Source organism: Chenopodium album, chromosome 11 (assembly GCF_948465745.1).
Source record: "Chenopodium album chromosome 11, dcCheAlbu1.1, whole genome shotgun sequence".
Lineage (NCBI taxonomy): Eukaryota > Viridiplantae > Streptophyta > Magnoliopsida > Caryophyllales > Amaranthaceae > Chenopodium > Chenopodium album.
Window position 1 is genome coordinate 8,332,123 of NC_137844.1, and position 22,711 is coordinate 8,354,833.

Here is a 22,711-nt window from a genome sequence, read left to right on the forward strand (position 1 = left end):
TGCATCAAGGCGAAGTTCAAGGTCCAGTTCAGCCTGACTCGCGTACATCATGTGAGGGTCATTGGCATTTTCAGCCCAATTCTCACACTGCTCCCAGTTCAAATTGGGCTCAGCATGAAGGGCCAGTCTCCCCTAGCCACCTTGTAGCCATTTTCATAGCCCTTCTCATACTCGACCTTGGTGTAGACACGGACCTTCAGCAGGGCTTCAGCATCAGCTAACTTCTTCTTAACCTCCTCTAAGTTCTTCTGGGATTGCTCTAAGTCAGCGACAACCTTAGAGGAGGATTCCTTTTGAACCCTCAGCTGTTCCTGGACCTCGCCTAGCTGAAGCTGAACTCTAGTAGCTTCATCATTTTGAGTCTGCAGCCGACTCCGAACAAATTCTACAGCAGTTTTGGCGTAGGAAAGTTCCGTCTCTTTTTCCTTCAGCTGGGCACTCAGGTCCTGAAGCTTCTGACCTTGAGCCTCGGAGAGCTAAGCTTCTCTATTTCTCATAGCCTAGTCAACGGTCCTTGCCTTTTCTTCCAAGACGTTGATCCTCTGCTGCAGCCTTTGTTCTCGGCCAGCTACCCGAGCATGGACTTCCCCCTTTATTCTGCGCTCAATTCGGGCTCGGAAGCTGGGGATGTCAACCGCCCCATACTCGTTCAGCAGCTTCTCGCCTTCGAGTATAGCGGGCATGACATGGTTCTCCATCTCAGCGCAGAAGGTGCGGAGGGCTTCTGCGGCTTTCTTCTCGTATTTTTCAGCCTCCGCATGCTTCTCATCTGCTTCCTCAGCTTGCAGCTTTGCCAGCTTGGCCTCTGCCTCAGCCACATCAACTCTGTGCTGGAGAGAGTCAATCATATCCACAGTCAGAGTATGATTGTGCACAACCTGCAGATCCATGACGCAGTTCAGCCGAAGTTAAAAAAAAGAAAGTGAACTGAAGCAGATTCTACACTGAGACAAGTTACCTGCATCAGGAGCCTCTGGTTGTCTCTTGCGGGATCTGGGACCTGTGGCCCTGATTCAGCAATTCCAGTAGTGGCCCTGAGGGACCACTCTCTAGCCCGTTCCACTTCAGATAAGTGGGAACAGTCTCTGAAGTAGGCCGCAGCCTCCTCCCGATGCTGTCCCCAGATTACTGCTCGAGCACTGTCAGGGATGGGGATGCGGGGTGCTGAAAACCCCATGTCGCCCGACTGGAACGTCTCGAAAGAAGGAAGGGAGGACAAAGGAACCTCATTAGCATGGGTTGGTTCAACTTCATCCCTTATCTCATCAGTGGAGCCCAGCTAGCCTTCCCCGAGGTTAACGACTTCTACCTCCTCTTCGGACTGATGAATGAAGGCGTTAGCCCTCGTTGAAGATCCGCTGCGAACCATTCAGCGGAAATCTTCTCAGCAGCAGCAGCACTTCCTGCATTCAGTGCTTCCTCCCTTACCCCCTCCTTCGGATCAGGGGTCTTCTAGTTCACCTCCACATCTTGAGTTACTGGAGGTGGTGGAGGGGTTTGGGGGGAGGGTTCACAGGAGGCGAAGGAGCCCTCGGCGGAATCCTGCCTTCAGTGGGCTCCCTTATGCTGAGCCCCGGTATCGGCCTGACCATGAATTGATCAGGGCCCAGCACCGCCATTCTTCTCCTCTTTCTTAGAGGTTGCTCGTCCATATCCGAATTCGAAGTCTCAGACTCAGAAAGGTTTTCGGGGTTGACGGGTGCTTTCCCTTCTCTTCTTTTTCTGCCTTCCTCTTCAAACTGCAGAAAATGGGGGGGGGGGCAGGAAAAGGGTAAGCAAAAAAAAAAAATACGCCAAGTCAAAGTTTGAAGAGCTCACCGAGGTTCTTAGCAGAGCCTCGTCTTCAGCGACTTCTGCTTCTTGCGCTTTAGTGGTTCCAGAGGGTCCTTCGCCACTCTCAAAGGCCTCAACCACCCTGGCTACTTCGGCAGCAGTCCTAGCAGCCTCTTCCTCTTCAGGGGTAAGTCGAATGAGAGGATCCCGCTTATCCCACCAAGGCTTCTGCTTCAGATAATCCGCAGCAAGAACAATCTGAAGCTTGTTAGAGTGCATATGCAAAGGGTGATCTTTAGGGTCAGTTATTGAAGGAGCGTTGTTCAGCACGACCTTTTCAGCGTCGATCCCTAAACGCTCGTAGTTGATCTTGATGTTTCCCTCGTACAACTCTGGAAAACAATGTTAAAGCACATCAGTATAATTGAAAAAGATGCTGAAAGTGCGAAGGCATAAAGCAGAAGCAATAATTTAAAGCCCTCGGCCCCAGCCGGAGGATCATACCATCTTGGTACTTTCGGCTGAGGCCGACAGTAGCGAGTAATGGCTCCTGAAAGGCATAGAAAGATTCAGGCAGCCAATTCTCAGGCACAAACTTCAATCGATCCGTCCCCCCGGGATTCTCCTTCTTCCCGAAGAGCTTCAGCTGTTTGTAGCTCGGGTGATTCTCGGCACCAGGCTCCTCGGGACTGAGGTCCTCCATGCTCGGATCAGGTTCAGACAGATATATAGGAGCCCAAAATAGTAGGGGTGTTCGGGATCCGAAGGAGCCCTGACCCAGATCCACCGGCCTCGCCAGTCCTTGTCTGAAGAGTCGTTCGGCCACATTGTCAAATACTGTGGGTGACTCTCAATTCGCCACCAGCCAGAGACATGATGGCCATACCCACTCTGGGTATTCTGCACCAGCTTGTGCAATCTTTTAAAACAGTGCAAGTTCGGCTGAAGGCCGTAGAACTGGCACACCCATAAATACGTCATCACCCTTCGGATGCTGACAGGTGTCAACTGACACAAGGAAATGCGGTACTTTATCAGCACGTCCCTAACGAAGGGATGCAAAGGGAACCGAAGCCCGTACTGCAATTGCCGAGTGTACACCCCCACATATCCTAGGGGTGGACGATGGATTTTATCCGCTGCAGTAGGCATTCGGCACCAATACCCATCCTGTTCCAAAATGCCATAGTACAACTCGATCTGTTCAGCGAGGTGGTAGGCTTCAGTATTCCATACCCACCAGGAATAAGGGGCATTTGTCATCAGACCCGAATTTGCTTCGTCGTACAGCCACTCAACAGACCCAGGGGGCAATTCCCAAGGCGCGGCGGCCGGAGGTTCCCCCTGTCCAGAAACGCTCGTCTCCTTTGTTCCTCGGGGAGGCGCTAAAGAGAGGGGCACCGCTATTATTCCTCCTTCCTAGGTGGTCTGAGGATTCTCCCCATTCCAGCTACTAACTCGGTCCCTCGGATGCCGAGGCTGCCGAGGTTGTCTGGTCTTACCTCTAACCATGGCGGAAAATCGAAAGAAAAGAAGGTACTTTGGAATTCAAGAAAAAGCGAATTTATTCGAATAAATTACCTTAATCCGAAGCAAAATTTGCCGATCTACAAATTGGGAGCAGCAAATTTCAGTTTCAAAGTCTTAATTTCGGGGATTCAACGAAGTTCCAAGTCGGAATCAAGGGTTTTAAGCGAGTTTGGAGTGTGATTTTGGTGAAGAAATGAGGAGAGAGAGTGCGAAATGCGGTGTATATTGCCAGAAAAGGGAATTCTGGGAGTCCGCGCCTTTAATTTCTCATTAATCCTCCATTAAGTAACTGTTAAACACACTCCCTCCAAATTAACTGCCCATTATCCTTCCAACTTCCTCCATTATCATCCAAACTGCCGTTACTTCACTAATTACAGATCAAATTCAAATTTTTTGGATTAATTAAATCATTTACTTCCCTCCTTTTTATTAATTAAAACCCGATCCGTCATACTTCCAAATCGGGTCTGGGGGGCAAGTTGTTTAGGGTCCAATTTAGCCTAATTGGACCCGGTCCATAAATGATTCAATTATAAGCCCAAGGTCAAAAGGTTCAACTCTCCAATTCATGTCAAGTCAAGGTCCGGTCAATGTGGCAAGCCCACTTGACTTTAGGCCCAATTCTCCTCATATGCGAAGGTATAAAAGCCTTCAATTGTCTTATTTTACATTCATTCACATCAAGCCTCAAGCAATTAATTCTCTTGCATAACTTTCTCTCTACACATTGTACTGACTTCGGCATCGGAGGGGACTTCCTCGGCACAACCCCCGAGGCTAGTTTATGTGTGTTTACTGTGCAGGAAATCCTCGGCCCAACATTATTTCGACCGAGCCCAGTCTTCAGCCACCTCAGAAGGAACTTGCCGAAGGTCCCATTGTTTTACCCGAAACACAAGTTATTTTTATTTCAGACAAAGTAAACAAGATTTGTTAGAAGTGTTAGTCTGTAGTTTATAAAGAAAATAAGAGATTTGGGCAAGTTATATCTAACAAACTGGTGTAGTCATGCTTTAACAAGCTAAATGCAATTGATTTAACTACAATCAATACGCCAGTTCATGGATTGATTCACTAAGGGTCTGTTCTGATTCACTGAACTGATTGGAGCTGAACTAAACTGAACTGATTGGAACTGAACTGAATTGAAATGAATTGTTTATAAGATAAGGAAATTAGGAGCTGAACTGAACTGATTGGAGCTGAACTGAAATTAAGCAGAATAAAACATGCCCTAAGCTTAATATTTTATCCCACCACCGAAATTTTTGTGTTTGCATTTACTATTTTGGAGTAAATAACACGTTCATATGCTTTTTATCGATACAAGACTATTAGTAAAACTTGTCTTCTAGGGACAATTTATTATTTACATAGTTTTTTAGAGAAGCTTTATTATGTACTCTACATTAAAATATAAGGTAGAAATTTTCATGAGAAATTTGGATGGGAAAGAGTTTAACATGACATTCTTCACTCTACCAATAAAAGAGTCTAATTAATGCCTTGATCACCTAATATATTCCCGACTCTTTATTATTACGCACAATTGCACAAAAGAACTAACTCATACCGGAGAATAAAATTGGGTAAGGTACAAGCTAACCTCTAAAAACAACACAATTTTTTTTTTTTCTTTTTTTTTTGGGTGAAAACAACACAAAATTTATTCCATAATCTTTTAGCAAATCTGAAACTAGTACCACACAAGTACACAACAATCATAAATACTACATAGTACTCCATATTATGCATAACACTCACATAATCCACCTTTTAACTGAGGTCAACACACATAACATTTGTAAATACAAGCCTATACACTACACACAACATAACGAGAGTACAAACATTCAACATGTTAAACATTTACTCCTAACATGTAAGTAACTCCCCTAAACTCTTTAAATAGTCGTAGACGTGACAAAACTGACTTGTACCCGATTTATTCATCTTCGCCCGTAATTTCAACGACCCTAACATCTCGCCCTCCATCATGATCCCCTCTCTCCCAATCCCACATCATTTCCCTTACAAACTTCGGAACCACAACAGTCAACACACCATTCTCAATTGAGAAGCTCATCAACTCAACCTTCGCATCCTCCGGCAACCTCAACCGCCACGAGAACCTCCCATCAACGGCGCTTATCTTAACAAACCCGCCATCTTCCGCCGCAACTTCCACCTCGTGCTTCTCAACTCCGGCCAATTCCGCTACAATCAAGTGCGCTTCAGGGATCTCCTTGCATTCCAGCCGGGTTCTGACATCGCCGGAGGTTTCAACGGCGAGTTCCGAGTATGGGATTGTGCGAGGAGGAGAGAGAAAAGGGGAGAGTGGGAAGTTTGTGAAGGGGTGGAGAGGGAAATCATGGGAGAAGAAGTGATCCCAGAAGTTTTGGGAAAATGGGGTGAAAGGGGTTGGATTGTTGGAGGTGTTTCTGGGGATTAGTGACATTGCTCGCTATGTGTTTGATGAAATGCTTGTGAGAGATCAGAGATGAGAATACATAATAATGTTGAGGAGCAACATGGTTTGATATAGTAGTGATGTACTAGAACGTATAGAAGAATCGAGAGACTGGGTTAGTTTAGCTTTTAGTGCCTTTATTTAGTCATCTTGGGACCTACCTTATCATCATTCATCACTAACTAGTGTGTAAATGTGATTTGTTTAGAACTAAGGTTCTTAGTTCTAAAGTGATTTGTTTAGAATCTACCGTCTTGGAGATCGTAATGAGGTCTTGCTTTAATGGTTAAAATTAAGGGTTAATTCTCTACTTTTATGTAGTATTTTGAATTCAATTTATTGGAATTGGTAATTGTTTTTTTATGATGAATTTGACAATAAAACAATTACAAGTTCTCCTATTTCTCTTAGTATATTACAAATCAACCCAAGTTAGCTCAGCTAAATACTTTGAGTGCAAGGGGAACCATTCCCCAAATTACCTCTAGTAGACAAATGGAATAGTAGGGATTAAATACTCAACCTTTAATTTGTAAAATGCTATATAATAAAAATTTTGTTATATAATAATATAATATTATGCATTTATAGGGGTGAAAGTAATTCGGATTAAAACCGAACTGAACCGAAAACCAAACTAAGATTTTTTTTTTTTTTTTTTTTTTTTTTTTTTTTTTTTTTTTTTAATTCGGATTGGATCGGTTTGGAAAAATTTTAGAATATATGGATTATAGATTGGATTCAGTTTGGGGTTTAAAAAAACCAAAAACCGAATTACAAACCAAATTTCGACCCATTACTTTAAGCCCAATTTTCTTTTTCAAAGCATCCAACCACTTTCCCCTTTCATATATAAACTAAAAAAAAAACCCCTAATTCTCAATTTGCCTTTCTCAATATCTTACTCTATCACAAAGAATGTAGTTAACAAGAAAAGGTTGAGTGATAGTAGGAATTTTCTGGGTGAAGTTCGGGTTTCGGGTTTGAATGTTGCAAAAGAAAGAGAACAAATTTCGGTTTGGATTGGATTATAATTTGAAAAACCGAATTAATTCGGTTTGGTTTGGATTAGATTGAACCTTAATTTGGTTTGGATTCGGATTGAGATTTCCGAAACCGAATTAATTCGGATTGGATTCGATTTTGGCTATAATCCAAACCACAAATCGAACTTTCACCCCTATGCATTTATGCATAATTAATTATCTTAGGTATTAAAAACAAAAAAATAAAAATAAAAAATAAAAAATTAGGTATTACTGGTAAGTATATAATGCATTTATGTGTTTAACAATTAGTAGTGTTTTCCTTCTTAGGGCTTGTTCTAATTTATTGAACTGAACTGAATATTTTATGAGAGAAGGAAATTAAGAACTAAACTGAAAATAAGTTGAAGAGAATTGGCCCTAATACAATAGTTAAATTTGATAGCATTGCCTGCCTTATTAATCAGTAATTAGTACTCCCATTGTCTCTTAAAGTTTGCATCCCTTTAAGATTGCCTAATCTATTTTTAGTTGTATTATCAAATCACACTTTTACTATCACTAAGTTACAATTACTAAAATAACATTACCCTTTTCACCCCCATAATTTCTTGTAACCAAATATTAAAAAAAAAAAAAAAAAAAAAAAATCCCCCTATACTGTAACAAACAAAAAGGAACAGAGAGAGTATCATTTTCCTTTTAATATACAAGTATGAATTCCCAATGTCAATATGGTTTGGATAAAACTTGACTCGTGTTTTGGACAAAATTTTAGGTCGAGTTTTGACCCGTCTATGATTCCTAGTTTTGCATAGTTTAGACAATTAGATTGGATAATAATGATTAATGACGGAATATTAGTACGAGTCAATATTGCCAAGTCTATTTCTATTTTAGAAGTTTAGGAAAGTTTCTCAGGAGACATCTCTTTAGGGAGACATCTAACTATCTAAGTTTGAAAGCCTAAGAGTCCAAGAGCTACTCTGTATTGACTGTGAATTCAAAATGTTTGTTGCAATTGCTATTCCCGCCATTAAAATCAACTTAAGAGCTCACCAACAACACATTTTCTCTCTCCTTAAAACCTGTAACTCCATAAAACAGGTAACCCAAATCCACACTCAAATTCTCATCAATGGTTTTTCCCATAAAAATTTCCTCATTGTTAAGCTGATCTCACTTTATACAACCTATGGGTGTTTCCGGAATGCTTGCAAGGTGTTCGAGGAAATGCCTAGCCCATCAACCACTGTTTGTAATCAAATGATTAGAGGTTATGCACTTAGTGAAACACCACAACAATCAGTGGAATTATATTGTAGAATGTTGTATGAAGAAGGATTAGTGCCTGATGAATACACATATTCTAATCTTGTAAGTGCTTGCGCGCGATCTTTGATGTTCAGAGAGGGAGAACAGATTCATGGGAGAGTTTTGTCAAATGGGTATTACTCGAATAGTTTTGTTAGGACCAATTTGATCAATTTGTACTTGGGGTTGGGAGATGAAGTTGGTCTTGTGAATGCTTATAAGGTTTTTGAGGAAATGCCTGATGAAAAAAATCCTGTAACTTGGAATTCATTGCTTTCGGGGCATATCAGGTGTGGGGATTTTGATGGGGCGGTCAGAATCTTTAATGGGATGCCAGTAAGGAATGTTGTTTCTTGGACTACAATGCTTACGGGGTGTGCTCGAAATGGATGGTATAGGCATGCTTTATTGTTGTTTCAAGAGATGAGAAGAGCAGGTTTGGAATTGGATCAGGCGTCACTAACTGTAGCTTTGTCGGTATGTGCTGAGTTAGGGGACTTAAGCACCGGAAAATGGATTCATTCTTATGTTAACAAGGCATTTGATGGGATGACACGAGACAGTCGTGTACGTTTACACAATGCCCTCATTCATATGTATGCTAATTGTGGAGTGATAGAAGATGCATGTAGGATCTTTAAAGAAATGCCATGTAGAACAACCATAGTTTCATGGACAACCATGATCATGGGATATTGTAAACATGGATCTGCTAAGAAAGCTTTAGAGGTTTTTGAATGGATGCAAAATTCAGGTGAAGTAAAGCCTGATGCCAGAACATTTTTGGGGGTTCTTTCGGCCTGTAGCCGTGGAGGATATGTAGAAAAGGGGTGTCGATATTTCAAAGAAATGGAAGAAAAATGGGCAATTAGCCCCAACATCGAGCATTATGGTTGTCTGGTTGGTCTTTTGAGTCGAGCAGGATTCTTGGAAGAAGCACAAAGGCTTGTAGAGACTATGCCTATGAAGGCCAATGATATAGTTTGGGGTACACTTCTTTGTGGATGTATGATTCACAGGAATCCTGACATTGCTTCCTATGCAGCTCAGAAACTCATCATGAAACCTGACCTGGAGAAAATTGAGGAGTATCTTGTCTCAATGTCAAATAATTATGCCACGGCCAGAAGATGGGGAGAGGTGGCTATATGGAAGAATATGATTGAGACAGGCTTAAAAAAATGATAACAGCAGGAGTTGGGTGCAGATAAACGAAGTAATTCATGAATTCATGGCTGGTGATATTATACATATACATACCACTTCGATATATGAGATGCTAAATAGACTCTCAAATGAAATCAGATATGATGACAATGATCATGATACAAGTGAGGAGCTAATTTACTTATAGATGGTGGAGCTTTTCTGTAGGCCAGGAGTACTATTCCTTCTTGTATTGACAATCAAATTGGGTGACGTAGCTGTGTGCCTGTGTAAAAAATTTATAATATTTGAGAAGTGAGAATCTGCAGAACAGTCTAGCATCATCAGTGGCATACTTGATTATGATTGATTGGGATAATATAAATCTGAAGTCAGAGTTCAGCTATTGCTGCCCCGTACAAAATGCTGATTCGAGAAATTCAGTGTAAGGATTTCTTCTGCTTTTAAGATGTTGTCTTCCTTAAAATTAACTTGTTTGGATGAATAGTAGATTTCACAAAGTTTTTTGGATTTAGGCAATTTTGCATGTTTAACAGTCATCAGTTCAGTATCATTTTTTAGGTGAACTGCATCAGCCATCAGATATATCCAATATAACTTCCTAATTGTTTTTTTCGTATATTCAATATATTATTATTACATAATGAAGCTTCATCATGGCACTGATCTTGCACCAATAGAGATACAGGGACCTTTCCTGTAAGAAATAACTTTTCTTGATATTATAGTCATTCCTTAATGCCAACACATTGCTTATTCAAATCTGGCTGTCCTAGAATGTATGTTGCAACCATTGAGATTAAACCTATGATTTCTCACACTATAGTGTATGACATTTCCATATTGAAGTATTTGTATTATGGCCAATTTGTCTAGAAGCTGAGAAATTTGTATAGATGTAGTATATCCTCCTTGCACGTCTACCTTGTCATTGTTCATGGTAATGTTGCTATTTATAGGTAATCAATAATCAATTTTTAATTTCTGCTGTTTGCTACTTTGCAGAATTTGACGCAAAGTTATCTTTCAAGGTCAATTGGGAAGAGGCATTTGCAGACCCAATTTCAATTTCCAGGAATCTATTACATTCACAGACTCCGTATCTTCCAACTGGCAGAAGCCTGTGAATGTGCCCCCTTATATGCAGTCGATAATGTCTTTGGAATCATTGTAGCTCATTTCTTTTGTCGATCTGTGAAATAGTGACCTTTAAAACTTCACTGGAGGCCTAATTCGGATGGAAAAAATGCTTTTCTACTACCTGAAGTGAGCTTACCGTGGCATTATCACCTTACCAAGTTGTCTGTTCTGAAGGCATCTCCTTCAAATCTGGTATTCAAAGTGTCTGAACTTGTTGCATCTGTGTCTATCTGGAGGAAGTGGACCTGAAAGTTGAATGTGTAAATAGATATATATGCTCTATGTTTCTGTCATATTATAATGCAAGCACATACTAAGTTCATGACATCTTTATGTAGTTATATGTAAAGATCTTTTGAGGCTACTTTTTGCTTGATTCGTTTGGTGCATAGTTGATGAATCTTAGCTTATACAGATATTACGTATTTTCCATAGTTTGTTGATAATATAAGTGATCTGTGCTGTAACCAATGGCAAATCTGTTCGAGTTCAGAAATACAGGAAGTAGAGATATTTTTTTGCTTGCTTCAAATTTGATGTAAAAATTGTTGACAAGCTTTGTTGCCATCAACTTAGCTTTGTAATGGAGTGTTTGAAAAGGGTGTAATGAGTTGTTACTAGTAGCTCACTGAAACTGACTTTTTCCCAACCATTTACGTCTCTCTCGCTTGTGAAAGAGAAGTAAATAGTTAATTTCAGACTCTTAAATGACATTGTTAAAGAGCGAATTAATCAGCATTCCTTGAGCTATTTGTATATGTTTCATCTAGAAAATAGTACAAAAGTGATAAAACATTAGAGCATCCCCATTGGCTGTCCATTTAAGAGTATGAATATCAAGGAGGATATCTATCCTTTTTTATGGGGATTTTAGCTGATGTGGACACATCCTCTAGAATATCTGTTTGGCTCATGTCATGGGATGTGACGAAGTTTTATACTGGCTGTCACTGGCCTACCGTAACCCTCCTCCTTTATCCAGGCTTGGGACTGGCAGCGGGAAACCCACTGGCGGGAAACCCACTCGTAAGGGATGGAGGAGAAAGATTTATGTTGATGACTACACGGAATAATCAAATTTGGTTCATGTTAGCCGACCCCACTTTTGGGATTAAGGCTTTGATTGATTGATTGATTGATTGATTGGACACATCCTCTAGAAAAAGAAAAGGTTTTGAAAAAAAAAAAATACTTTAGAAGAGAAAAATCTAATGACTAGGTCATGACCATGACTTTTGGCTAAAGGTGGACAAACAAATGAACAATATGAATGTATCACTTGTCATGATATGTATTTTGAAAAATATTTAATTAAGATACTACGCTGGCATAATTGGACATGGTGATTGGGCATAGATGAGGTGGAAGAGTGATATTAATAAAAAAAAAGTTGATGGCGACCATTGACTTATTGTTGAAGATTTTACTAAAACAAGGGTCACAAAGATGAAGGAAATTAACAACAATCGAAAACCTTCGAGGCGTGAATGATATCACTTTCCCAAAGTAATATTTCGACCCTAATTAAATACACCGGGTATCACAAAATTTACTTGGAGATACAACGAAGACAACCACAATAGTGTGTAGTTTATTTGTGGTCTAATGTAAACAAAACTTTTAATAATTTATGATGATGATAATACAAGAAAAACGAATGCAATACAAAAGAATAAAAAAGAAAGTTACTGTCTTTTTTCATCATATGTTACTAGAACATATATATAGCAAAGCAAATAATCTCCTAGCACCGTTTGGTAAATGTCAGATACTTTGTGATGTCTTGTATGAGTGGATAATGACAACCATTCTCAAGAATCTTAATTTCCATTTAAGCCAAATGATGCAATATAATTTAGTATCACAAGTCCACAACTGTCACTTGGTATTACTTGGTCTCAACCGTCACTTAGTATTATTTGGCCATTTGTGCCAAATGATACAAAGCATTATATAGCCAAATCATACGATTAAAACCAAAGACAACAGTTAATTATAGTCATTTGCTTTAACTATTTATTTATTTAATTAATAATATAACACCTTAACCTAAGTAAATTAATTAAATAACATGAAAATAGTCTACAATTCTCTAAATAATTCAACAGGATAATCATTAAATTTGCTCGTAAAGAGAAGCTATACACGATGTTATAAAAAATAAATCCACAATAAAATAGATGATTATTTGTTAAAAAAATTCACAAGATAGGAGGACCATAATGCTCGTACAGCTTTTCAATCCCGAAAAAAAAAATGTAATCTGAATTTTCTAATCCGATCGGATTTAATTTCGAAATTTCTGTTGTATAAATGTATACTTTCAAAAAATCTTCATTATTTCACTTTACTGGGGAAATCACTAACGCAAATATATGGTTCAATTTTAATCTAATCTAATATGATATGATTTAATTATTACTGCAATTAGCGAATATTTGCTAAATAAGTTGAATTGACATCACATAACCTTAAGAGTAGATTATATAAATACTCCTAAAGTCCTAATTCGTATTACTTGCATAGTTGCATTGCATAAAGTCATAAAGGTATCGTGACGAAAATGGTAATCCCATGGGTAACTTGCCACGATGGATGATTGCAAAAGGAGTATCATACGAAAGGCAAAGCACCATTCTTAGAGATTCCTTCTTTATATCCTTTATCAACTAAACAACCCTCGAAAATAGAAACTCCGTAAATTCATATACGGTTAAAGTAGAGCTGTCAAAAATTAACCTGATCTGATAACCCGACATGAAGCAGCAATGATTTGAACCTGACTTGTGTCTGAACAATAGGTGAAACATTGAAACTAGTGACCTGTAATCTGACTTGAATCTAACCTGAAGTTAACCGGCACTTGATTTGATCCAATACTTTATGACCCGAACCCGAACTTGCACCCGACCTGATAGTAACCGTCAACCGATTTAATCCGACCGACAATAATCCGAACCCGAACTAGTACCAGACCCAATTAGAACCTAAAAACGGTTATAACACAACACAACCTATTATTGACCTGAGTTATGAAAGGTTTAATAAAATTTTATATACCTTTCGTTCAACTTATATACTAGTACATTTATGTAAACCCTCAATCCTTAACAAAATATTGGTACAATTTGTACATCTTGTATACATTTTATTCTCTATTACTTTGCATATAGGTTTTATAAAATCTTGACAATGCTTGATCAAATTATAAAAGGCGTAATTATATAAGTTCAACTTGACCATATCGATATTATTCAAATTGAACTTGAACTAAAACCAAGAATGATCCAACTTTAAGATTAACCGACCAAATAATTATCTAACCCAACCCTAACTTAAAACCTAATGTACCATCTATTAACTCGCCCAAACCCAACTCAACACAACCCAAACCTAAAATTGAACTTGATCTGTATTTGACTCGAATCAAACCTGACCTACACTCAAAAGGGTGAACGACCCGAAATAACCTGAACCAAAATTAACCTGGCCTGAATCTAAGCCTGATGTGAGGCTAGATTGACCCGACATAACCTGATTCCGATTTAACTCGATCCGATTCCGACTTGAATACCCGAATTGACAGCTCTAGGCTAGAGGTATCAAAACCACACCCGATTCGACTCGACCTGAAATTGACTTGAAAAATATTCGATTCAGATTTGGACTCATGTGTACGTAATAATTTTAGCATGACTCAAATTTTAAAATTGACCTGACTTTATCAAACCCGATCCGATCATCCAAATGACACCATTATATACAACGACTCGACCCAAAATGATAAAAGTTGTCTTGACCAACTGACCAATTTCATATTTTGATTCATACGAACATAACCTCAGTCCCCTATGAATCCATTCAAAATAGACGCAAACTGATCCAATTTCACCAAACTATCCGAATTGACACCTTTAGCACACGGAATACCAAAATGGCCGACCACCTCAAAACTCAAAAGGTATATTCTTCGTTACCAAGACTACTAAAACTCAAATTGAGACTTCTCTTGTATAAACACCAAACCTCATCAAAGAAGCAACCCACCTATAAACGTAACGAATTCCAACTCTTTTAACAACTACTAGTATCTCTCATCATTTGGCGCCTTCTTCTTCAAACCCCCAATTCAACATTTCCCCTAAAACCTCAAAAACCTTGAACCTCTTCATCAATGGCGGAAGAACGCTCAGAAATCGCATTCTTCGATGTCGAAACAACAATTCCATTAAAACCAGGTGAATCCTTCGTAATCCTCGAATTTGGGGCTATTTTAGTTTGCCCTAAAAAGCTCGTTGAGCTCGAAAGCTACTCCACTCTTATCTGCCCTAATGATATCTCTCTTATCTCCTCCAAATCGGAGCGTTGCAATGGAATTTCACGCGCCGCCGTCTCCTCCGCCCCTCCTTTCTCCGCCATCGCCGACAAAATCTTCGACATCCTGAATGGTACACATTCTTTCTCTCTCCTCTATTTCTTGGATGATTTTGACTTGTGATTTGGTTAATTGATGAAGTTTTGGTGAATTTTAGGGAGGATTTGGGCAGGGCATAACATATTGAGGTTTGATTGTCCTCGAATTAGAGAAGCTTTTGCGGAAATTGGGCGGTCACCGCCGGAGCCGAAAGGGATAATTGATTCTTTGGCTTTGCTTACTGAGAGATTTGGTCGTCGAGCTGGAAATATGAAGGTAATTTTATACTATGACAAGTAATTGTAATTTTTGGTGTAGAGAGAGCCGGGAAGGATAAATGATGTAGACGAGATTTGATTTCGAGGTCATGGGATATCCTTCAAGACTCTGAAGATATTTTCTTTGTTCCGTTGCTTTGTATGTTGATTAGTTCTACTTCTACTATAGTTTGAATTTAGCAAAATAACTTGTTTGACATTGTTTTTTGTTTTTAGTTTTCTGTTTTTTTGAAAATAAAAAACCAAAAACAGAAAACAAGAAAAAGGTGTTTTCACTTTTCTGCTGTCACTTTTCAAATTTATCATGATTTTATAAGTTTGTCTAATTTTTGTTTTATTATATGGCATATATCATATGAGTTTGAAATCCAAAAAACCAAAAAACAAAAAACCACAATGATGCCAAACGAACCCACATGTTTGTTTATAAAATGGATGAAAAAGGTTCATTTTCATCCATTTTACAAAAGTGGGTGTTTTTTTTTTTTTTTTTTTTTTTTTTTTTTTTTTTTTTTTTCTCTTCTCTTTAGTTTTGGTAGGAATAATAAAACTACTTTGGTATACCATTAACACTTATAACAGTTATAAGTTTACTACAATGTGTTGGAATGGGCTTGAAACCATACTTGAGTTATTTGTTTGATGGAAAGAAGCATTTCTTGTTGAATAAAAAATAGCAAAATGATGTGCTTGTTGATTTTTTTTTTTTTTTAAACTCCATATCATTATCCTGGTAAGTATGTTGGCCTATATAGTAAAAGCAATTTGAATTGTAGAAAATAAGAGGTAAAAGCCAGAGCTTCCAACAGAGTAATGGGTTTGAATTATGTGGCAATAAAGACAACATTTTTCGTTTGTCTATTAAGATTGGTTGCTAATCTTGCAATTGAAAGTTTGGCCTTGAGAAGGAATGTTTTTTTAAATGAGATTATTTGCACTTTGTGGATTATATTATGAATTTTTAATGCCTAAATGGGGTAGACATTGCAAGAGATTGACAACTAATGTCTTGATATTTTTGCTTTTCAGATGGCCACTCTTGCCACTTACTTTGGACTGGGTCAGCAAACTCATAGGTAAAATGCTGATTTCCCACTTTCACCCACCGATGTTTACACAGCAACTTATAGTGTTTTTTCTTATTCTATTTTATTTTGGTTGTGGGGTGGGGGGGGGGGGGGGGGGGGGTGGCGGGAGTTGGCCATACTATGTGATGGTTGGATCAGTATATTGAAAGGGTGGAAATTGGTGTTCAGATTCACTAGCTGTATAAATATCCGAATAATTGTATTCTTCTCTTTCATGTTCTTTTTTGTTTTAGTATCGATCTACATGTTCTTGCTGTTCACTGTACACCCATAATATATAACTCTTCATCACACCTTTAATCTCTTCTGTTTTGGCTTATACTTAGGGGCTCATCAATCTTGGCATTTTTCTTTTTTTTTTTTCCTTTTCTTTATTTAATATAGAAAGTAAGCCTAGCTATGACTGATTAGCTTTGGCTTTGTATACAAATGGGTTTGTGACAATTATAGTCTGCTTTTGTTTTTGATTTTTGTGTTTTCTCTTTTCTTTCTTTTTTTGGTGATTGTGAACCAGGAAAAATGTTGTGTTCAAGGAGTTATGTGTTTCTCCAATTTTTTAGTCTTTTTTAGGATTCCTGCTTAAAATTCTTATTTATTTAAGTGTTCTCCAACGATTTCAGGAGCTTGGATGATGTGCGCATGAATCTTGAAGTCCTCAAGTATTGTGCTACTGTTCTCTTTTTGGTAATTCATTTTATTTTGTTTCATTAATTAAAATAACAGCTTGTTAAGTATGCTGTGTAGTTGACTATTAATGCTTTACTTTGTTAGTGTGCAATTTCAACTTTGTTAGGGAAGGGTAGTTAGTTTCTTAACTTCTGCTTTATATCTCCATAGGTTTGGCATTTTGGCTCTTCAAGCAGTATGTAGATGTTTCTCATTAACTTTGTCCTCTTAATGCTATGTTCTCTTCACCTGGTATGTATGTGTTTAAATCTGAATTTTTTATAATCTGGTCTGGTGTGAATATTCCATGTCTAAGATGATCTGACTTGACTGAACTTTGACTGTATTTGTATGATAATATATAATAAACAACTCAATCAAGTGGGATCTTGTTATATACTTCCTCCGTTTCTATTTAGTTGACGCGTTTGATTTAGGCACATATATTAAGGAGAGGAGAGAGAGTGAGAGAAAATGAAAAAGCAAGTGGGGTAGCTTGTAAATGCAAGGTAAAAAAGTTACCCCAAAAGGAAACGTGTCAACTAAAAAAAAACTTCCTAAAAAGGAATACGCGTCAACTAAAAAGAAACGGAGGTAGTATGTGTTAATCTGTACCTTCCAAATATTTAAGCTTCATAGTTTTATTAATGCGAAATTAAAGATTTTTTAACAAGCAAAAAATATAAAACGTTATGGCCTGGTCCAATCCAATGTATATAAAAGCTCAAGGTGCAACAATGCGATATGGATTTCCCTGTTCCCGAGGCTCAGGGCATCTCATCGAAGTGATACTTGATAAAAATTGAAAAAAAATCTGGAAAAATGTTGTGTACCTCACTGAAATCGCTTTAACTAGGTTAGAAACGGCTATACTCTGGTCTGCTCTGAACTTTTGGTGTGGTATGCTTTGGCCTAAATCTAGTAAGGATAAGTAATAAGAATAATGTGAAGAGAACACAGCCTAAAGTCAAGAAGTGGGTGTTAATTTATCCCTTGATTGAATAAAGTAGTGTAGGACTGTAGGAAAGGAGGACCAATAAAAGTAATCTTTTTGTGTGTGTGTGTGGACGCATGTGGAGTGGGTTGGGGTGGCCGGGTGGGGAATCATTTACTCTGTCATGAAGGGAATTGTCTTCTGGAATTTAACTCACGACCTCTGTGAACTTATTTATTTTCCTGGTCCTTAATCCGGTTGGAAAACTGCCTTAACAGTTATTGACAAGGTTTTAGAGTCTTCCATTATCTACTATGCCATGTCTTATTCCTCTGAAGTCTATTTTTCACTCTCTTCCTTATGGTGATTGAGATTTGAGACATCAAGTAAATTGTTTCTTGGTAAATCATTGAAGAATATTATATGAATAAGTTTGTGGTCCTTTATAGTCTTCCCATTTTGTGTTTGTGATGTCCCAGATTTAATGTCAGTATATCTTTTCTTTCTCTGTTGGACTATCACATCCATTTCTCTTTGTCGCAACCCTTTAACTTTACTCTCGTTTTACTACCAAAAATTCTATACATTTTGTTCCATATCATAATGTGAAGAATATATAGGGATGGAGAAGACCTTTTATGCAATATGATATTTATTTTTAAATTGAGAAGATACCAGTCAAATTTAGGGCAGGTAGAGGATAACCTTTCAACTTCAAGCTCGAAAACTTTTGGACATTAATCATGAAATGCAGGGAAATGTTAGCTTCTTATAATGTAGTCTACTTCGCAAAAACCGTCTCTGGGGTATTTTGGAATTTGGACTGTATTTGAGGTTAACAATGTCTTGTTAGCATTCTCCTCATGGGATAACTCTTTGTTCCTGTGTGTGTAGGAGTCAAGTCTTCCAGACATTCTTACAAGAGACAGTTGGGTTTCTCCGACTTCTACTACAAGAAGAACTCGTAGTGGTGGGAGAACTTCACCCATGGAAATAAGCTATGCTCCCAACCCAGATCCAATGCCTGAAAACCCTTCAAATCAAACCATGGGGGAGCAGCTACTCAGTGTGGTTGAGCCCAGTAGACCCAATCCAGATACAATGCCTGAAAACCCTTCAAATCAAACCATGGGGGAGCAGCTACTCAATGTGGTTGAGCCCAGTAGACCTGAAGCGGAACCTTTTGATATGAGAAGGCTTTCTGAGGAAATAATGGATGATGCCATTCAAGAAGATGATGCAGAAGAAAAAAGACCTATAACTGAATCCCCAGGGATGTCTCGCCTATCAACTATATTTGAGGGCTGCAGCAGTTCTGCTTATTTAACTCCTGAGGATGTTTCCATTCCTTTGATCAGTGCATCTCTAGTCCCATTCTATCGCGGGAGTCGTAGGATTCAGATACTGCATGATACTGTTTTACTCAAGCTTCACTGTACCCATCTGAAAGTGCGATTAGGAATTAGTACAAGGTTTGTAGATCAGGCAGGCCGCCCTAGGTTGAGCTTTGTAGTAGATGCCCCTCCAAGCGTATGTCAAGTTCTCGAAGCATGTGATAATCATGCACAGAGTTTGTTCGCAGAGTCTGGTAGCACATCTGATTGGAGGCCCGTGGTAGTCAGAAAGAATGGATACTGGAACTTCCCTACTATACGACTCCAGTAAGTTTGCTCTCCTCAATCTTCTATCTGAATTATATACCTCTAGTTCCTGAATCGTAGTTTTTATTACTAATCCTCATGTATATCACTCTGTCACTATGCAATTATGATGTAGAATAACTCAATTTCATTATGTCAAAACACATAAAATATCTCCAGAGAAATGTTGTAAATTTAGGTAATTTTTTTTAAAAAAAAAAAAACCAAAATTTCTTTTCTGGCATTTTTTTCCCAACCCACTGGTGTCTGGTCAGTTAAATATTAAGATTTCTACAGTCCTCTAATGTAATAATAATGCCGTATAAAGAGGGTCTAAAGCAGTTATTTTCCAGTGAAGGGATTTTCCTTTACTATATGTAGGTTGCTAATAAGAAATTTTTGATTTTTAAATCTGTGCATGGTCTTCACCTTTTGCAGTATACCTACTGTTGTAACTGAAGATATTGCAAAGTATGGTACCGAAATTTTCCAAAGAGAAGCTGCTTCAGGTGCTCAGCAAAAGCTTCTTTTCAGTACGTTTGATCCTCCAGAACTCGATTGTTTGTTCACTGCTGGAACTTTTGTTGATGCGTTTGTCTCCTTGAATCAATATGATTTCCAGCAGACTGCAGGCATCCGATTAGTTGCAGAAAAGCTGGTTATCCATTCTAACTGACTTTGCAGTTCATGTCAAATTTGTCCTAACCCATCAAAATCAAGGGGTACGTCCTTTTTCGGACCTGTATATAGATGACCACCGGAGTGGACTTTGCAGAGAAAGGTAGAATTTGATGATTAATTTGGACGAGTTAGGTGTTAAAATTATTGTATCTGTAATTTGTTTGTTCCATCTGCTAATTATCGTAGCTAAATTATTTCTGTACTTTTACATTATTAACAATGGCTTAACCTATCTGATTAGATCATAAAATCTATTCAGGCCAATTGTTATTGTAAATGTCGTTTGACTTATTCAATGGTAGTTTCCGTTAATAAAATTCTTTTATAATTATATCTTGTTCTTTTGTTCAGCATCTTACGTCAATCTGTAAGTACTCCATGATTCAAAAAACTAAATCATTTTTGAAAAATCAAAGATATTACCTAGCTCACAAATGGTACATTGTTATTGCAAAATGGATCAAAAATTCAAAATCAAGCAATTAGCTAAATCGACTAGTATTTTGGATCAGAAGGAGCATATTTCGAGCTACATCAAACATTAAATGTAAGTATAAGCATGGCACATATCACTTGAGGTTTTCGTTAGAATATATCTTAGGATGAAAGGATAGATACCAGTCATTCAATTAAGTTTATGAACAAAACTTGAACACAATTATTTTAAGAGGCGTTTGAATTAACAATTACAATTTATATTCCTTTAATTTTCTTGAACTTATAAAAAGTCATAATCATTGGTCAAAGCTATCAAGTTTTGATTAGTGCTCTATGTATAAACATTAAATTAAATTTTAAACCCTTAAAACCACGTTTATCATACCTTATAGATGTCTAATGGAGTAAAGCAATAGCTAATCTATGGCATTGTGATGCACCTTGTACTAGCTACTTGTTCTTGGTTCCATTTTTCGTGTTTGTATGATAAAATTGTGACGATAAACTGGTTTAATGTTCGTCCCCAGATACCATGTGTAGTATGACAGTATATCGTACGAGAAAATTGGTTGTTTCTTGTTTGAGTGCACACTTTTGTTAAGGGTGCACATTTTCTTTCTTCAATGGATTACATTGCATTAAAACATCTTACGGTACTTGCCACTTTTTGATTACTTGTGAAATGGGTGGCTTCAAGTAACTACAATTACTAGTTTAGTACTAATAATCATCACATTAAAATAATCTAACCCATAGAGCTGGTTCTCTTTTCATGTTTAAGGCCAATCTAATTATTTGACCAAGACCCGCAAATCTACTGTGTCCGTTTGAAAATAGAAGTCACATGATCTTAGTAAAGGACAATTATACCACCAAAAAAAAAATATTATTTAAGTGAATGATTTTTTAGTTGTATCCTTTCTTCTCAATCAAAGTTAGCTAAAAATTATAAAATTATAATGGCGTATTAAGAAACTGAAGCATGGTACTATTTTGTATGTACAATTATAAAACTTAATATTTTGGACTAGTGTGTGACAAACACAATTCAAAATAGTATACTCCGTACATGAACAACTTGTATCATTTGGACTTTTTTCCAAGTATTCTATTTTCCTAATTCTTATATAGGGATGCTTTGTTTTTCCTCCTTTTTTCCAATTCCCTTAACTAACATGATACATTCAACTTCTTTCTACTAGGTGATGCCGTACTAGATGGCATAGATTTCGACATCGAATTAGGAACGCCACACTACCAAGCACTAGCACGAAGACTCACCGAGCATGGCCAACAATCAGGGAAGAAAGTATACTTAACTGCTGCACCACAATGCTCTTTCCCTGACCAAAAGCTCAATGATGCCCTAAACACCGGCCTTTTCGACTACGTTTGGATACAATTTTACAACAACCCTCCTTGTGAGTTTGATGCTAGTGATCCTGAAAAGTTCAAGAACTCTTGGAGAACATGGACATCAAAGATCCCAGCTATGAAGTTCTTTGTAGGGTTGCCTGCCTCGAAAGCCGCCGCCGGAAGTGGGTTTGTTCCTTCACAAACACTTATAAACCAAGTGCTTCCTTTGTTAAGGGATTTGGTGACAAATATGGGGGAGTTATGCTATGGGATAGAGCTCATGATGTGAGAACCAGCTATAGTAAAGTCATCAAGGATAGTGTTAGTGTCTAGCTAATTTAGTGCTTGCTAAATACCAACTTTTCTTAGTATGGTCAATAAAATGTATCCAAGCAAGTTTTATTTCTATCAAAATAAATGTATGAACAAGTTGCCGAATTGGCTTATGTTGTAATACATAATAGTCTTTTTCGTTATGTTCATGTTACACTGCACAATGACAAATTTTATAAATTTAATTAGAAATGATGATGTAAACCAATACTGTATTAAGTTTTCGAAATTTACTTATTACACAATAGTGAGTATATATATCAATAAGTCAATAGGTAAATAGTTTTGATTGACATATAATATCAATATTGATCATCCCAATAATTTCTTTGGGTGTAAAGAGAACCGCAAGGACAGTGATATAGAAGAGATTCAATCTCAAGTCTTGAATACCACCCTCTAAACTTTAACTCTGAAACTTTTATCAATCACACTAGTTGGCATCTACTTGATTATCTCAATATATAATAAGTCTAAAATTAAAAATCCTCCATATTAGA

The 22,711-nt window shown here is 37.7% G+C and overlaps 2 protein-coding genes and 2 pseudogenes across 2 annotated transcripts; 3 read left to right on the plus strand and 1 right to left on the minus strand.

The window, feature by feature from the left end:
* Positions 1-4,812: 4,812 nt before the first annotated feature.
* Positions 4,813-5,856, minus strand: LOC145568458 (18.3 kDa class I heat shock protein-like). Its single transcript, XM_081627879.1, has one exon. It carries the CDS (start codon positions 5,762-5,764, stop codon positions 5,252-5,254), a length of 513 nt encoding a protein of 170 aa, XP_081484005.1. The 5' UTR covers positions 5,765-5,856; the 3' UTR covers positions 4,813-5,251.
* A 1,914-nt stretch (positions 5,857-7,770) lies between these two features.
* On the plus strand, positions 7,771-9,430 carry LOC145566214 (pentatricopeptide repeat-containing protein At2g20540-like; annotated as a pseudogene).
* A 4,903-nt stretch (positions 9,431-14,333) lies between these two features.
* LOC145568459 (protein NEN1-like) lies at positions 14,334-20,408 on the plus strand. Its single transcript, XM_081627880.1, has 6 exons — positions 14,334-14,831; positions 14,916-15,073; positions 16,105-16,151; positions 16,784-16,847; positions 18,658-19,424; positions 19,842-20,408. Exons 1-6 carry the CDS (start codon positions 14,558-14,560, stop codon positions 20,077-20,079), a joined length of 1,548 nt encoding a protein of 515 aa, XP_081484006.1. The 5' UTR covers positions 14,334-14,557; the 3' UTR covers positions 20,080-20,408.
* LOC145566215 (basic endochitinase pseudogene) lies at positions 20,154-22,211 on the plus strand (annotated as a pseudogene).
* Positions 22,212-22,711: the final 500 nt, after the last annotated feature.

What these genes read in the sequence shown, in the direction of transcription:
- LOC145568458 (XM_081627879.1), bottom strand. Translation starts at nt 5,764, where the DNA reads ATGTCACTAATCCCCAGAAACACCTCCAACAATCCAACCCCTTTCACC.
- LOC145568459 (XM_081627880.1), top strand. Translation starts at nt 14,558, where the DNA reads ATGGCGGAAGAACGCTCAGAAATCGCATTCTTCGATGTCGAAACAACA. An exon ending in GTGCTACTGTTCTCTTTTTG is followed by an intron (nt 16,848 to 18,657) that starts GTAATTCATTTT and finishes CTGTGTGTGTAG; the next exon opens with GAGTCAAGTCTTCCAGACAT. An exon ending in TTCCCTACTATACGACTCCA is followed by an intron (nt 19,425 to 19,841) that starts GTAAGTTTGCTC and finishes CACCTTTTGCAG; the next exon opens with TATACCTACTGTTGTAACTG.